At 40.6% G+C, this 16,684-nt stretch overlaps 1 protein-coding gene across 1 annotated transcript; it reads right to left on the reverse strand.

Annotated features, from left to right (window-relative positions):
* Window positions 1-434: 434 nt before the first annotated feature.
* On the reverse strand, window positions 435-15,671 carry ston2 (stonin 2). Its single transcript, XM_030045019.1, has 6 exons — window positions 15,608-15,671; window positions 7,942-9,326; window positions 5,881-6,213; window positions 4,414-4,636; window positions 2,610-2,812; window positions 435-1,968 (listed from the first exon to the last, which is right to left on the reverse strand). Exons 2-6 carry the CDS (start codon window positions 9,289-9,291, stop codon window positions 1,897-1,899), a joined length of 2,181 nt encoding a protein of 726 aa, XP_029900879.1. The 5' UTR covers window positions 9,292-9,326; window positions 15,608-15,671; the 3' UTR covers window positions 435-1,896.
* Window positions 15,672-16,684: the final 1,013 nt, after the last annotated feature.

A 16,684-nucleotide genomic window follows, 5' to 3' on the forward strand; every position in this document is an offset into this window, starting at 1 on the left:
TGGTTGTAGATCACCTGTGTTCCAATACCACATATGGTTTATTTCACATGCAATTCCACATGTGACTTTTTTCATAAGGGCAGGTTCTCAGTTCGATTCTCTAAATTTCCATGATTTGTTCCTCTTCAATAGAATATGTAAATATGTGGTAAATAATGAAAGCTTATCAAACCAACCCTGATGTGAAAAATTGTCCTTGCCTGTCTTCCTCTCTGTCTTACATGTGGTATGTGTGTGCATACATACTATAGGCTACACACACACACACACACACACGCACACACACACACACACACACACACACACACACACACACACACATTGAGAGCTGTTGGTGCTGCTTGAAATAACCAGTCGCGGACCTTCATGGACAAAGATTTATGGAAGCCCTTTTCTGCCACATGGGAAAAAGCCTAATTGCAATTTTTTTTTCCCCTCACAGTTGTGACTTAATATCTCACAGTTATGGGATTGTGATATAAAAGTTCAAAATAAAAAAAATTAAAAAATTAAAAATCAGTGTAAAATTGTGAGATGTTTGTTTTAACATGTATGCAGTGCTTATGGAAGCCTTGTTGTTCAACATGGGAAAAATGGCTGAACTTTGACATTTATTCAATTGTGATGTAATACCTCAGCATCGTGAGTTTTTTTCCTGACAAGCGTGACTTAAGATCTCAAATTCTGACTTTTTTCACATTTGTGACATAATATTCCACAATTGCTGAGTTTTAGAATTGTTTTGTGACTTGATAATTAAAAACTGTGAGATTTGTTCTAACAACAATTATGCAGTAGTCTGTGTGTGACCTGCATTAATTTGCAAGGGGTCTCAATAAACTATTTTCATTGTGGTTTCATAGAAAGAGAGATTTCAACATAACTGGAGGAATTGCACAATATCATATGTAACTGGAGATTAGCTCACTGATATGAACCACCAAGAAAAAACAACAATATCAAATTCAAATTTAAGAGTTAGTTACGCCTCACAATTTAGCAATTTACCTTTTTGTTTTTGGAATTGAGATTCCATAAAGATTTCTCTGGAATTGTACATGTTTGAAATTACAATAATCAATTCAAAAATTTCAGGGTGACCAAGACAAATATCCTGTTATTTTTTCATGTTTAAGATATCACAATGTGGAATATTCTGAAGCTCTGCCAAACGTCCCTAGCCAGTAGAGGAGATATACAACATAATCCTGTACATACAACTTTTTGGTAACAGCTCCTGGCCAAAAGCCAACACGTAGGATCTCAGCATGAAAGCATGAAAGAGTTTTTTTTTTTTTTTTTTTTTTTTTTGTCTGTATGTTGATTATAGATGTCAACCACTGTGTATTGAAATGCACAAAACATAGATATAAAACTTGCTGAAGACAAAAATATCAGCACAGTTGGTGTCAGTATCTCACCCCGTCAGTAACTATCACATCAAGACTAAAGGCCTTTGGATTTCACCCGTATCACTTTCTCTTGAAAAGAACAGGAACACTGGAATAAGACTTATAAAAGCTGTCGTTCATATAACCACACCAAATAGAGTGCACATTCGCACGTTTCTCTTCTCCTGGGAAGGTTTGTCTCAATTTGCTTTGCCATACAGCAGGTACAGTTCATTTTTGGGCCAGTTTTAACCCAGGAAGTTCATCAAAATACACAAAAGGCATCTGTCCATCCAAAAGATAAGTCAGTTCATTCATCAGCAAACTAAAGATAAAGATCAAGCAAGAAACCTGTGACTAAACTCCAGGCTTTTCCCCATGCTGTCTCCAGATATATCCTCCCATCCATGGTCAAAAAGTGCAAAAAGTGTTATTCCCTGCTTTGCCTCCTCTTGAGAAAAACAGCAGATGTCCAGTGGTGGTCAGCACATCAGTCCAGTGGTTTTCACTGCTGTGCACATTGTCCAGGCTGCTCAGCAGTGCCCCCTTTCCCATCTCGCTTCTGCTCTATGGGCACCTGAAAGTCAAAAAGAAGGGAAACCAGTGGCTGTCAACCATGTGGCATCAAAGAAGCACTGCAGCAGTTTAAAACTCAGGATTAAATGATAACTAATTGAAAGTCACTGGCATTCAAAGCGCATTGGTAACCAAGTGGCTGTGCAACCTCACAACATGTTTAGTTTTTGTAACTTTACAATAAATTCTTTTAAAAAGTGGCAAAAACTCCCAAAGGTTTCAAAGTCACTTGACATAGTCTTGACACACATGTTTGCGTGATGAGGTTAACATTATGTTTTAATCTCACCACTTTGAATTTATTAGACACACAGACCATTCCATAATGAACACAAAGCAAAAGATGTTTACATATCAAAGTCCTGAGGGCAATATCACACAAATGGGGGTCCGGGGCTTCATGAGAGTAAATTTGGGGTCCAGAACATAGAAACTTTGAAAACCCCTGGCTTAAAGTACAACTGCAATTGACCTGATTAGGCATAGTGTAACATGTCTTTTGTTTTGTGTACTGATTTTGTTTCTCGGCTAACGGGGTCTCTTTTCCAGACATGTTAAAAGACTGGGATATCCTACAAAATGGTAAACAGATTAAAAAAATCTGGGCTACAGGTGTGAGTGAGTGTGTGAGTGTCTGCTGACCTGGTAAAAGTAGTGCGATTTGTAGTTGATCCACTTCTTGATATCTGTCCTCTCACCCACGGACAGTGATCGCACAGTGGCCTTTGAGGCTGACGCTGCTGGCATGTCAAACTCCACCTCTAGATGGCGTTGTAATGATTCCGGCACCTCCCTGTCTGAGCCCAGCTCCAAGTGACAGAAGAAGGTATGTGGATGACTTAATGCTAAACAAAGAGAAGACAAGAGACAAAGTGTGTAGATTTTAACTACTGTTGCGGAAATCAAAATGATCATTATTTCAGTATATAAATATTATATTATACTGAAGGTGCCCAGTATGACAACTGGCAGCACTACAATACACACTTTGAAAACCAGTTCCCATAATGTTTACTCAGTATGTACTTGAAGCATTCCATGAGAAAGGGGGTGACATATTTTACACACTAATGTAGACAATGCAACTTTAAAAATAATCCAAAACAGGGCTTTGCGAATGTGTTTTAAAGGAATAGTTCACCCATTCTGAAAATTGTTTACTTATTTCAATGGCACAGAGTTAAACAGAAAGTGCAGAAGTTTCTGGATCTTCACCAATGTTGATACCAAGAAAAATACAGTTTTTAACCTTGATTTGAGTAATATTGTCTATGTGCACTGAGTAGTCATGTCTGCATTTTAGTTTTTGAAAGTGACAATTGTAAAGTGATGTCTGACTGGATAAAGGTAATTATTTTTCAGAATGTTCACTGGGGGGAAGTCCACCTCAATGACAGGAGGCTAAAAGTTAGCATTTGGAGCATCCGCTGTCCTATATAACAGCTAAAGGGGAAATGAAATAATATGATTTTTTTCAAAAAATAATTTGTAGTGATTTAATCAAGAATTGTATTATCTTACATAAGTTAAAAGAAAAGGGCGGGGAGAGAGAGAGAGAGAGAGAGAGAGAGAGAGAGAGAGAGAGAGAGAGAGAGAGAGAGAGAGAGAGAGAGAGAGAGATCAGGTTAACTGTTTGAACATTAAAAGGCCATGAGCAAAGAGGGAGAATAGGGCCAAGGCCAGCAGACTGCAAACAAAACAGAAGTGGGGTGAAAGTGAAAAGCAGGACTGGCACTGTTATATGGGAGAATAAGATGAGGCGAGAGAGGGACTAGGAAAGAGGGGAAAGGGGGTCAAGGCCCACAGCTGAACAGCCCGGGGTTTGTGAAGTAATTCGTAGTGACAGCTATTGTTTTGTCTGACCAGTGGAACTCAGGACAGGCATCCATGAACTCTGACAGAGACATACCAAACCACAGGCACAGGTCTGCTCCGCTCTAAGTTGACAGAAAGGATGGAGCTGATTACACATGTGCTGTAGAATTTATCAGTAACTGCTATTTGTGGAAGTGTTTAATCTGAACTGATGCTGTAGCAAACGCTTGGTTAAATTCCACACAACTGCGCACAGTTAAAGTAACTATAAAAGACCGAAAAGAGCAATGATTTTATAACGCTCAGTGTCATGCAGTGTCACACCTACTATGGTTACTGATCTTACCCAAACATTAAGGTGGTTATTTTAAGAATATTAGCTGGGGGGAAGTCCACCTGAATGGCAGGGGGCTAACAGTTAGCATTTGGAGCATCCAGCCAGTATCCAGCACTCAGTAACAATGACAGGAAGATAGAGCCACTACTGTCCTACAGAACAGTTAGAGGGGAGGTGTGGAAATAACACATTTTTCAAAATGCGTGCACTATCCCTTAATGTCAAACAAATGTATTGAGGTTTAGGGCTTTGAAAGGAATAGATAGAAAAATGGAAAATGACACAATACTTTACCAGAATTTTTGTCTGGAAGATGGTTTATCCTCCAAACCACAGCTTTAAAGGCTTGTTCGTACTTTGCTGTCCCCAGTGTTACTCTCAGGGCTGGCTCCGATCCAGACATGCTTGTTGTGCCAAAGCTTGCACCCTTATTAAATCTGGCTTTTAGTAATTTCTCCCCCATTGTCCCTTCTTGGTGGAAGTTCTTTGCCCAGATCTCAGGAATGGGATACCGCACCTGGGAATTTCCATCATAAAATGCGACAAAATGAAAAGGTTACCAACCAAAAATTAAGAACCATATTCATTAACCACATTCCAAATTTAACAAAGTCATAAACAAGGCCTTGAGCCAAGCCATACAATAAAGCGTTTAATGTGTTTAGTTTAGTTTAGTTTAGTTTAGTTTAGTTTAGTTTAGTTTAATTTACTACCGGCAATATTACACGTAAGACTCAAAAACTCAGATCAACAGTAACTGTCACTGAGAAATCTGGATATTGTTGTAACAGCGATTAACAGATCTAGCTAAACCTGAACCTGAACTAACCAACAATGCCCTATAGTATAGTAAGGGGACTAACCCTAGCACTTGTAGCTGTGATCCACACAACTGTAGTACATATAATGGAGAGGTCGTGGCAGAAATCCATTGTTGAGGAGGTGATCTGCCAATGGCCTCCTACATAGGCTGACCTACACCATGTAGAATAAAATTTCTTATTCTAACACTACAAAGCAAGCTGGATCATCATCTCATATGAGTGTGCATTATTGAAAACGTGTTGGAGACCAAGGTTTCAGATTTTTATATAATTTAGTGGGTTGTTTTTGAAAATCACTCTCAAAGTTCAAAGATGGAAATCTGCACCTCTTGACTGATCTTGTTTGCTTTACATCCTCAGTTCAGATTGGCAAACAACCAAATGACAATGTTTTGCCTAAAGGCTGTGTCAGGTAATCCTCTCATTCGCTAAGGGCAACATCAGTAACAAGACAACAATATCAAAAACCACATTACTTTTCAAGGGATGAACTACAATAGTCAAAATGCAGCATTAACAGCATTATGCCTAAGTCCTTGACACAGCGGTCTCTGTGGTTTCTGTCCCTTTCTATTGTGAATACCTAAGAAAGCAAAAATGCCACAATAAATGATTATTTATTTATTTATTTATTTATTTATTTAACTATGTGGAAGTACACCTCTAGGCCAGGAGCGTCCACTCATGTACCATGGAGGGCCAAGAGGCTTCAGGTTTTCATTTCAACCAAGACCTCCACCAGGTGATTTCACTGATTAGTTCCTCCTTTCTGATACAAGGTAAGGTGATCAGTGAAGTCACCTGGTGGAGTTTTTGGTTGGAATGAAAACCTGCAGCCTCTTGGCCCTCCATGGCACATGACTGGACATCCCTGCTCTAGGCCAAGCACTGACACTCTACCAAACATGCACTTTAACAGAGAAAACCCATGTCTTACCATCACATTCTCACAGGGGATCACATTCAATGCATTCCGGTTGGATGAGAAGCCTTGCGACATCAGCAGCCAGGACTGGATGGTGACTTCTGCACAACTGATGGAGGCAACCGTGCGAACCATGAAGGGCAGGGTCTTCTCAGCAAAAGTTGTGCGGAAACGCAACAGCTCAAAGCGTCGGTAAGGTGTTGGGGTGAATGAAATGGTACGAGAAGAGAGAAAGTCCGGCTTGTTTACGTGCTCCTCATTCAGTTCAGGGTTGTGGAGTCGGATCCAGTGAGAGGTGGTGTTAGGAATAATGTCATGTCTGGAAACCACCTCTTTCCCTTTGACCTGAAAGAGTAAAGAACAAAGGGATTTTTTTTTTTTTTTTTTTTTTTTACATCTTGCTGGTTCTTGTAACAAACATTAATGGTTTAAGTCTTTAATTCAAAAGACTTAATGAACTAGCAGTGGTTCTGAACACATTGTACAAAGGGTCCAGTCTGGTTGGTCTGGCTCAGCATTAGCTAACTTAATATTACTTGTATGAGACAAATAGCAAGCATGTGGCCAGCAAAAATGTATGTAAGAAAAAAAATGATCCATTGCATTGGATGGCTGAAAGAGCAAAGTCTAAGTTTGCTCTTCTGTCTCATTGTTTGAATGTGTCACAGTACCTCATTCTATGCTAACACTTGCACTGAAAACACATAGGGTGTCACAGCTCTATGAGTAATGTGTGCACAACGAGGCTGTCCAAACATTTTCTTAGTCATCATTAATCTTAGGTTTTCAATAGCTTATGACAATCAGTCACATTTTTAATTACATGGTTCATTTGCCATGTTTTGTGATTCAGAATGGCTTAAGCATAGTAATTCTTATATTCTCAGTCATATAATTTTGTAATGAAAATAACTGCAATGAAGGTCAGTTCACATTTCAAGAATTAACTGTTCAGTAAAGTGAGTTAAGTAAACTGAACTGCTCACTTATCTTCCACAAAAAAGACAAGGCAAACATAGTTACACCCGGACATGAATCACCAAAATCTTATCTACTCTGTTATTTCCTCTACCATATGTGCATGTTCATGTGGGCCAGCATGAAATAACAGGACATTAAGGATGAGGAAGAGGCGTCATTGCTTACTGTCTGGTCTGAGCTCTTCCCTGCAGCAAAGTACAGCCCATCAGCGTCTGTTGTATGTGGTGCATCCTGGTCTCAGGAGCCGGGAGAAGACGAAATGTTGCCTCCCTGGGAGCTGCCTTCTCCTGGCTCCTGAGACCAGACTTTTGTAGGAGTTTTTCATTTTGGACAGTTGTAATGCTATTTTTCTAGACCCTCTCCAGATGTACTCTAAATACTTACAAAAATTCTGTGGTTAGTATATAATTCTTTTATGATTATCCTGCAAAAAATGTTTAATAAACTACCAAAAATGGCTCGGAAGCACATCTACTTCCCAATCCACATTGAGTTTGCAAGCATCTATAAATTTATAAATTTACAACCTCCCTCACAGATACCCACTCGTCCCTGATTCTTTCCCCTAGTGGACAGCGTTTTACATTGCCAAAACGCAAATTTGCATATCTTGCATAGTAGATGTCGATAGGTTCTACTCATTTCTGATTGAGGAAGATTTGGCACCATTATTAAAGTCAAAATTAAGCCTCCAAGAGTATTACAACAAAAAGGAAATCTGTTTTTGAGTGGAGAGGGTCCTAACAGCGTTATGTCTGTCAGAAAATAGCAAGCCTGCTACCACATAAACAATGTCAAGCCATCTGATAATCTTTCAAAGTGAGAAGAACCATTCAATATCACACTGATGTCCTCTATCACCATTGCTGCAATCAGTATTACACTTGATTACCAAACTACAGGTGTGCTGATGGGACAATGAAAAAAAGGCAAATAAATGTGATTTCAAAAATAACACTCATTGTGCATCTAAAATGAATTGCATGTGATTAGCACATTAAAAATGACAGCCCCAATATAGTAAAATTATGTGATGGTGCAGAAATACTTGAGTCATCGGTTGACATCATTGTAAAAGCTGTGGCATCTTACTTGAACATCATTCAGTCCGAGTTGGCATCTCAGGAATCCTGAGAACAAAGCGAGCACATGGACTTGTGTGATCACCAGCTGCTTCGAAATCCTCCCATCTCCCTCTGCAACAGTCCCATAAAATTCATCCTTCACCTCCACCTGGATTTCCTCCTCTAAGTGTCCGCCCCCTGTTGGTGAAATTGTCCCAGGTGAACCTGACTCTGCAGTGTTAGATGGCAAACGCCTTAGCAGCTCAACCAATGAGTACCTGAAGCTCAGGTAGTCTTGATAACTTGTAGTGGCAAGCTTGACCAGCTGCTCTCGAACTGGCTGTTGTGCCATCAACTTCGGTTGGATACGTCGCTTCTCACGGTATTGGACAAGCTCCATACTGATGGTGTGGAGCCTGCCAGTGTCCTTGTAGCTTTGGAGCCTGTGCTCAGAGACTTCATAGTGAGGATACAGGCGAATGGTCCGGAAGGGTTTTTCCAGCCCCCGTTCATAGAAAAGTTGCAGAAGCCCCTCATCAAACAGCCGGACATAGATGGGCCCCCAATGACGAGATGACATGATGTTTTTTTTCTCTGGAATGCGGAGGAGCATTGGCCAGCCGTCCTGAGCAGTCATGTGATTAGGTTGGTAGGGGTTCTCCAACATCTCTAATCCCTCCTCTTCTTCCACCTTGTCTTCATCCACTGTGTCCAAGTAACTCCCTGGGTCATCTGGATCAGAGATCTGTAGGTTCCTTAGCTGGTCTAAGTCCAGTTTGTTATTCTGAGGATTGTCATGGACTTCCACAGCCTCATCTCTTTTACCCCCCTCCTCAGAATGTTGGAGCTTGGACAAGAGCAAATCAGACTCCTGCTTGACTTGGGCATCATGTAGTTGGGGAGTAAGCAAGCTGAAGGGAGAACTCTCCTGATGACAGCTATTACCTTGGACCCATGAAGTCACTCCCTGTCCATGATCAAAATAAGAGCTGAAGGGGTTAAATGAGGAGGGTTTGATGTCATTTAATTCCTCATCAAAGAATGGGTTCTTCTTTGTGTATGGGTTGCTGTTGTAAACAACTGGTTCAAAGTTGCTTGTCGTAGAACCTGTTGTGAAGTCCAAGAGATGATGCTCACAGCTACCATTTTGTTGTTCACTCTGACTCCAAGAGGAAAGGCCAACTAGGTTTCTGTTGGTATCATGGAAATGGCTGAAAGTGTCCAGTTTTATATGAGATTGTTGTCCCGGGGGCTGGATTGATGCCATGGGCTCAGTGTCTTCATTGAAAGTTACCCACGTAGTGAACTGCCTGACAGGGATGGGCTCTGGCTGGCCACTGGCCTGCTTAGGACCGGAGCTCCAGTCGATGGAGTCCATGTCTATGTCTTTATCCTGTGGGAGGACGAATGACTCTGCCAAAACAGGAAGGACACCATTATTCTTTAGTTTAGAATATTAACATCATCAGTGTCCTGAATACTGAACAATACTGAAAGAAATTAAAAAATCAATCATAAAATGCCGGATGAAGAAGATTTGGATTACACAGCGTGACAAGTGTGAGCTTTTTAAACTGAACTTTTGATAACCATTTGCTATTCTAAAACCGTAAATTTACCAACCCAACTTATTCCATTAGATTAAAGATGGTTAGTATTCTTGGAATGTGAGTTTACCATGGAGGCTTGCAAGTAAAAGTTTTTTTGTTGGAGGTTGAAGGCAGCAGATGATGTGTCCCTTTAATGCTGGTGTTTCTTATTTATTGACACACACACACACACACACACACACACTAAAATCTGGTCTTTTTAATAGTCCCAAATAGTAAAAAACATAATACTTTTATGAACATTGTAGACTAATTTGTTTTTCTTTCAAGAGACAGGCAGCTTTTTTTTATTTATTTATTTTTTTTTTATCAATAGTGTAAGTCTAAGTGCACTATAAATACTATCTTAGCAACCACTCAGCTAAGTAGTGGTATTAGGGTGTCATACGGGGAGTGCCAGGATAGGCGGCTTCTTGCTGAATGTGTTAGGTTGGTCAGAGCAAAAGGGACGATTTTTTTATCCCGTTCCAGCCCTGACAATAGCCTAGCTGACTCATTGAAATTGTGTGCAGCAGAGTTTGCCAGTGTCAGCGAGCCCCAGACAGCAGGACAACAGCACCAAAGAGTTGGGCAACAAAGATGTAAGCATCACCATGGCACTGTCACAGGAACAGCAGCTCATTTTCAGTTATTCATTTTTTTAGTTAGATGGATTGCCGTGTCACTTCTTTCTTTCTTTCTTTCTTTCTTTCCCATGTTTATTTCACATATTTTCCCTGTCATTTGCATTTCCTATGCAAATGACACACACACACACACACACACACAAAAGTAGCAGTTTAGTACTGCACGAGTATGTAAAGGTGTGGATTCATTGATCAGCTATGTTATGATGTGCTTGCCTTGGCAACACAGTGTAAGCTTCAGACAGGTTCAACTCAGTGCACTGCTTCCATACAGTTCCCAAAGACTGAAGAAAAAGTGGCTTATTAATATTCACAGAGACAATTTTACCATCACAAATCACACAATTGTACGCAGCTGACATTTTCAAAGTGCAGACCAGATTGGGCCTTCAACTCCCAACACCCTCGACATCTTGCTCGGAGGTGTCCGGGGTGTCTGTGCACCCCCGACCCTGACAGCTCTGGCACTTTTTTAATGGAAAAGAATCTCCTGCCTGACTCTATCCAGCAGCTGAATTGTCAGCTGATGGACCAAATGCAAACTGAAGGGCATGTCTGCAGTAAAGCAGCTGTGTAATGAAGAAAGACACAGACTGTGTACCTGACACTCATTTAACCATCCTCTGGGTTTTTTTTTTTTTTTTTTTTTTTTTTAACCTCGTCTGTAATTTCTGACACACATCAGAACCACAACAGTGGAAAACTCCCCACCCACCTGCACATTCAAACATTTAAGTCCAATATCAGGTTCAGGTTGATTAAATGGTCTGGGCCTGAACCAATGTGATCAGGTCGAGCCTGTATTAACTTACAGATGTGAAATACTTCAAAAGTCTGATGAAGCTGGAGTGAGCAGGGATGTCTCCTTATGTTAAATGCTTGCTGCCTATTAAAAGCCATTTTATTATTTTTTTTTAATTGGAAGGACAATCAAAGTAAGAATTTCATTGTATGCTGTAACTGTTTATTTTACTGTGCATATGATGATAACACTCTCTCTCAGTCTGACTCACATTTCCTGCTCTATATGTAAAGAACACTTATCATTTCAGAGGGAGAGAGTAAGAGAGATTGTGATTGTCATATGCAAATTAAAACATGCATTTACAATGAAATTCTTACTTTGCTTGTCCTCCTTCCACATAAAAAATAAAAATGAAATGGCATTTAACAGTTAGTTAACAAAAAGGGACATCCTCGCTCACTCCAGCCTCATTTTAGGAGCTGTCTGCTTAGGTAGCTACATGCACCTGTAATATTCTGTGGTATTCCTGACTTATTAAAGGGAGCTGATCTCCTTTCTTCTCTGCTCCGCTTTTTCTGCTATTCTTTTGCTTGTGTGTCAAGTTCACCAGAAGTCGACATGTGGTCTGAGGTGAAATGCGGAACCAATGCGTGCATAGAGCCCATTGCAGTTTAAGTGTGATCATGGAAGAATGTTCAGAGGAGGTAGCTAGACAGCAGGTCTCCTCTCACTGACACAGCCAGGGCCAGAGGTACACAAAGCTCTGTATCTCTCCTTTTCTGTCTCAGGGGCCACTAGTACTGCTGCCACTAAATCCCAGCATTCACCCCACACAACTTAGCAACTGCCTAGCAGCACCTTAACAACCACCTACAATACCATAGCAACTGCCTAGCAACACCTTAACAACCACCTACAACACCATAGCAGTGCCCTGGCAAGCACCCAGAACACCATAGCAACCACCTAGCAACAGCTTAGAAACAATCAGGAACACCACAATGACCACCTAGCAATGCCCTAGCAGCCACCCAGACCACCATAGCAACTGCATAGCAACACCCCCAGACACTATAACAACCACCTAGCAATACCTTAGCAACCATCAGGAAGAGCTTAGCAACCGCCTAGCAATGCCTTTGCAACCATCATGAACACCAAAACAACTGCAAAGCAATACCCTGGGAACCACCCAGAACAGCCTAGCAACCACCAAGCAACCACCTTGAAACTCCTTAGCAACCACCCTGAACACCCTAGCAGCCACCTTGCAACTCCATAGCAACCATCAGGAAAGCCATGACAACCTCATAGCAACGCCCTAGCAACCATCAGGAACACCCTCGAAACTACCCAGAACACCATAGTGACAACTTAGCAAAATATGACACCAACTACGATTGGCATAGCAAAAGAAAGGTGGTTTGGCACATAGCTACACTTTCGGCACAGCAGGCAAGCACAGTTTCTTCAGAAACTTCAGCCATTTCTAGTTGGATTATTATCATTGTTAGGAGTCAGGGTAATAGAGTCAGCTCTCAAGGAAGTATAAATGGAGTTAGAATGGAGATCAGGTTTGATTGATTGATTGATTTTCACATTTGCATTTTAAAAAGTAACCACCAACTCTACCAGAGCTGAGAGTGCTTACATAAAAGGACGTCAGGGTAACACAGTAAAACCATAAGGTTTATCCCCTAGAGGTTCCTTTAGGAATGGTGCATTGGAAGGATTGATATTGCCTTTTAGTGATGTTCTAAGTTTCTCTAGAGTGGAATGTACTGTTGATAGATTGAGCCAGTGGGTAATGAACGCTTTAGCTTTGTCTTTCCATGACCTTTTTGCTATTGTTAGTGATATTAAAATGAATAATTTGGTCTGCTAAGTAACTTGGGACTGAAGAAAGGTTGCCCAGAAGTATGATGGATGGAGAGACAGGGATGCTGCAGCTGAGGCTCCCAACCGAAAGATTCCTACATCATGTCTGCAGGCCCCATAGGCTGATGTTTAGACAGGGATGAGACAGAGACACATCACGTAGAAGACAAGAAAGCAATATGTATGTAGTGTAGTGGAGGCAGCAGGATTATTACTAAATTACTCTAGCTACAGTATGTGTCCTTATTTTCTGGTCTTCCTTCAGTGAACTGGTATCAGAAGCCATGAACTATGACAAATGGTTTAACTCAAAGAAAAAAAAAAAAAAAAAAAGCTAAATGATGTCAAAAGGTTGTTGCCATGGCCACGACTGAGTGTAAGGAGAAAGAACTGCAGATCTAATCTTGTAGAACATGCCACAAACAGTGGCAATCAGACAGGGAAATCTGGCTGACTTGGTGAGGTTATTCAGTGTTGACATAATAAGCCAAAACTGCTGTACATGTCCATGTTATTGAAGATTTCAACCTTTGATATTTCTTCACTTTTTTTTTTTTTTTTTGCTGTAGGACACTAGTGGGACTTAGATCTCTTCTGACTATCTGATTGTTCAGGAGCTACCAAGGCTTATGCCCATTATTACTACACTGCTAGTTTGTAGTGGCTAGTAGTGGCTAGTATCTTGGTAGTGGTTGTGGAAATATCAGTGATAATGAATATGCTGCAACATTCAAAATCTATGACAACATTTGCATGCTGAAACATTTTCCTATCCAGTAGGTGACTCTATTCCAAGGCTGTAATTACCTCCACTAACAGAGTTGGATAGGGGCTGTGTTCTCGCCCCATTTGGTCTGTCTGCTTGTTAGCAGGATATCTCAAAACATCATGAATGGATTTGCACAAAACTTTGTGAAAAGGTTAGTCACGGGCCAAGAAAGAGCTAATTAACTATTCATGCTGAATGATCAAAAGGGGGCATAGTGGTGGGTGATGCCAATCACAAGAAGACATATAACTTCCTAATGGATTCATGTAACATGGCAAAAATTTGTGGGCAGCAGGAATGGCCTATCACAAGGTGCATAACTTCTGAATGAATTCACGTAACACCGCAAGATTTTATTTGGAAAGGTCAGTCATGAGCCACAGAGCAGAGCAGATTAATATTGGACATGATCATGATCTTTGGCCAAAATGGGGCGGGTAGTGGGTGTGGCCTATCACCAAAAGGTGCATAAGCTCCAAATGGATTCAGGTAACATGGCAAAAGTCTGGGAAAAGGTTGGTGATGGGGCAAGGAAGAACTGACTGAGCGTTCATGCTGATTGGATACAAGGCAATGTGGTGGTGGGTGTGGCCTGTCACAAAAAGGTGCAACTGGGGAACTTATGGCCACCTATTTCTTTTAAATCACTCCTCAAAACTTATTTGTACAAGAAGGTTTTCTTGTTGTTTTTTTATCCATCTCTTCCCACTAATATTTTAATGTCTTTATTGCAGGACTTGATTTTTAAATTTTTACTATGTTTATTGTATGCTTTGTTTTAACAGATTCTATGTTCCTCCTTTTATTATGTTTACTTTTATGCTCTTAACTTGATGCTGTGTATCATTCTGACTTATTATGTGAAGCACTTTGTAACTAGGTTTTGAAAAGTGCTTTACAAATAAATTATTATTATAATTAACTCCAGCAAAATAAGTAGTTTTTATATCAACCACAAACACATAATATTTTTTTCTGAATCAAACAAAAAACTTTACAAATTGACAAAAGTTTAATGTGGTCACCTTTATGATGAGGAAATGGAATATTTTTAACTGATTGCGTTGGCGGAGGTATGTGTTACAACAAGATATTTCAGCTTAACTGACTGACTAGTATTTTCTTGTTTTCTCTTGTTGGCTTATGGGAAGACAGTAAACCAGATTTTTCAAACCAATGCAGGTCAAGCCACAGCGTCTGTTACTAGGGGCAAAACCCTTTCGCTGCTGATTCGCTGGCTTGCTACAACTGCTGCGGCACCTCGCTTGACAAGTCTATTCATGTTAAACCCTAGACTGGGGAGAATGGAAATTTACAGCAGCAGATGGCCTGTGAAATGGTGCAGCTTATCAGAAAATGTGAGCCACCCCTCAGTTTGTCTGACTAACTGGTCACAAGTCTATGTTTCAAATTGATTGTGTAGTTTCAAACACAAGCATATCAAAACATACGCATGGAAATTACATAATGAACAAAAATGCAAAGGAAAAGAAGGGTGTACCAGCAGAGGAAGAAAAAGGTACAACTAAAAAACATTACTCAGGTGGAGTGCTTTGAAGCACCATCTTACTTAAGTATTTCTAACCAAGACAGCGATAAAGAGCAATAAAAATGCAGACTATTACAATTTTGAGACAATTGGTCTTCCACTTTCTTTTGAACCTTTTTCACTTCTCTTTTTCTCTCACAACTCAAGACAGGATAATTACGATAAAGTGAAACTGTCTCTTTAAGTTCCCTTTCCCACAGCCTGTCATGAAGTGAAAAATGTCACTGTGCGGCGGGTGGCATCAAGCCAGGACAAATAACAAACGCAGAGAGATTCTCCTGGCATTAATGGCCAATTTAAAGGTTAGAGTGTGCCTTTCCCTGGGTAAATACAGCACTCCTTTTAACTCTGAACACACTCTTGCAACATACCTCTTACCTTGACTCTGTCAAACGAAACCTGTACACACATGAATGTACACTTAACCACATCCATGCACACAGCAAGTAAATAATAAACAGGCAAAAGCAAAGCAAAACAATAAAACTCAACAAAGCAGAAATTGCATGAAACTCACCGAAAGATGCCAAGCAGCGAGGTGGGACTGTGTATTGGTAAAGTGTACGTGTGCATTATTCCGGGTTCAAGGTCAGTATTGGATTAGAGGGGCAGAGGTCCCTCCTCCTTGGGCTTGTCTAAGCTTGCAGCCAGCCCACATATGCAGCCCATCCCCAGCTCCACCCCCAAAACTACCTCCTTTCTAATCTTTTTTCCCACTTTTCCACTTCACCATTTTGTCTCTCCACTTCTCCATATCCCTTTGCCAACCCTCTCTGTTTCTTGCTTCCTCTTTCTGTTTTCTCCTCTATTTCCTCTTCTCCGGCACCCTCTCCTCCCCTGCTCAACAATCTGTCAACTGTTTAATCTTCCTGCCCTTTAATCCTGGCCCCCAGCAGCAGCACCTGTCTGTGTAATAGTTGATCTGTGTGCTGCCTCTTGCTTTAAATTCTACCTGCGCATGGACTGTCTGTTGTTCAGTCCAAAGCTGCCACTTATATCTGTCCTTTTCCCAGGTAGAGGTGGGTGTTGATAAGATTTTAAGGATTCCCTCTTTTTCATTTGATTCGTAAGCAGTTTCCTTAATCCTTACAAATTCAGGAAAGGAAATGTTACCCCTTCAACTAAAATTCATTTTATTTCCTTTTATTGTAATTCTTTGGGGTACTTCCCCCCTAATTTTCAGGTAATATTTATTGAAAGAAGTCAAGTGAATTTGCTCTGGTTAAAGGGTTTAATGCTTGTAAAAGGTGTCTATGAAAGGGTTAAATGCTTATCACAAGCTGTATCTTATCTTTGTTTTCTGGGGGGAAGCCCCTAGGAGGCTCACAGTTAGCATTTGGAGCATCCAGCCAGTATCCAGCACTCAGAAACAATGAGAGGAAGATAGCACCAATACTGTCCATCACATAAGATCATATTTTTTAAAATGGGTGAACTATCCCTTTAAATGTTTAGCTCACAAGTTGAAGAGGTAGTCCAAAATGTAGTGCAAGATGCACTCTGACATTAATAAAATTCCCATCAACTTGTCAGTCTGACAAAAACAAGTTTTGCTGTTTTGGAAAATGCATGCCAGTATACACCTTTTCAGTCC

This window comes from Myripristis murdjan, chromosome 22, assembly GCF_902150065.1.
Source record: "Myripristis murdjan chromosome 22, fMyrMur1.1, whole genome shotgun sequence".
Lineage (NCBI taxonomy): Eukaryota > Metazoa > Chordata > Actinopteri > Holocentriformes > Holocentridae > Myripristis > Myripristis murdjan.

Bases quoted from the DNA above. Each gene is read 5' to 3' on its own strand.
- ston2 (XM_030045019.1), bottom strand. From the start codon at position 9,291: ATGGACTCCATCGACTGGAGCTCCGGTCCTAAGCAGGCCAGTGGCCAG. The intron at 4,637-5,880 runs GTAAGACATGGG...GGAAATTCCCAG, and splicing joins TCCCCTGTGAGAATGTGATG to GTGCGGTATCCCATTCCTGA. The intron at 2,813-4,413 runs GTAAAGTATTGT...CTCTTTGTTTAG, and splicing joins TCTTCCAGACAAAAATTCTG to CATTAAGTCATCCACATACC.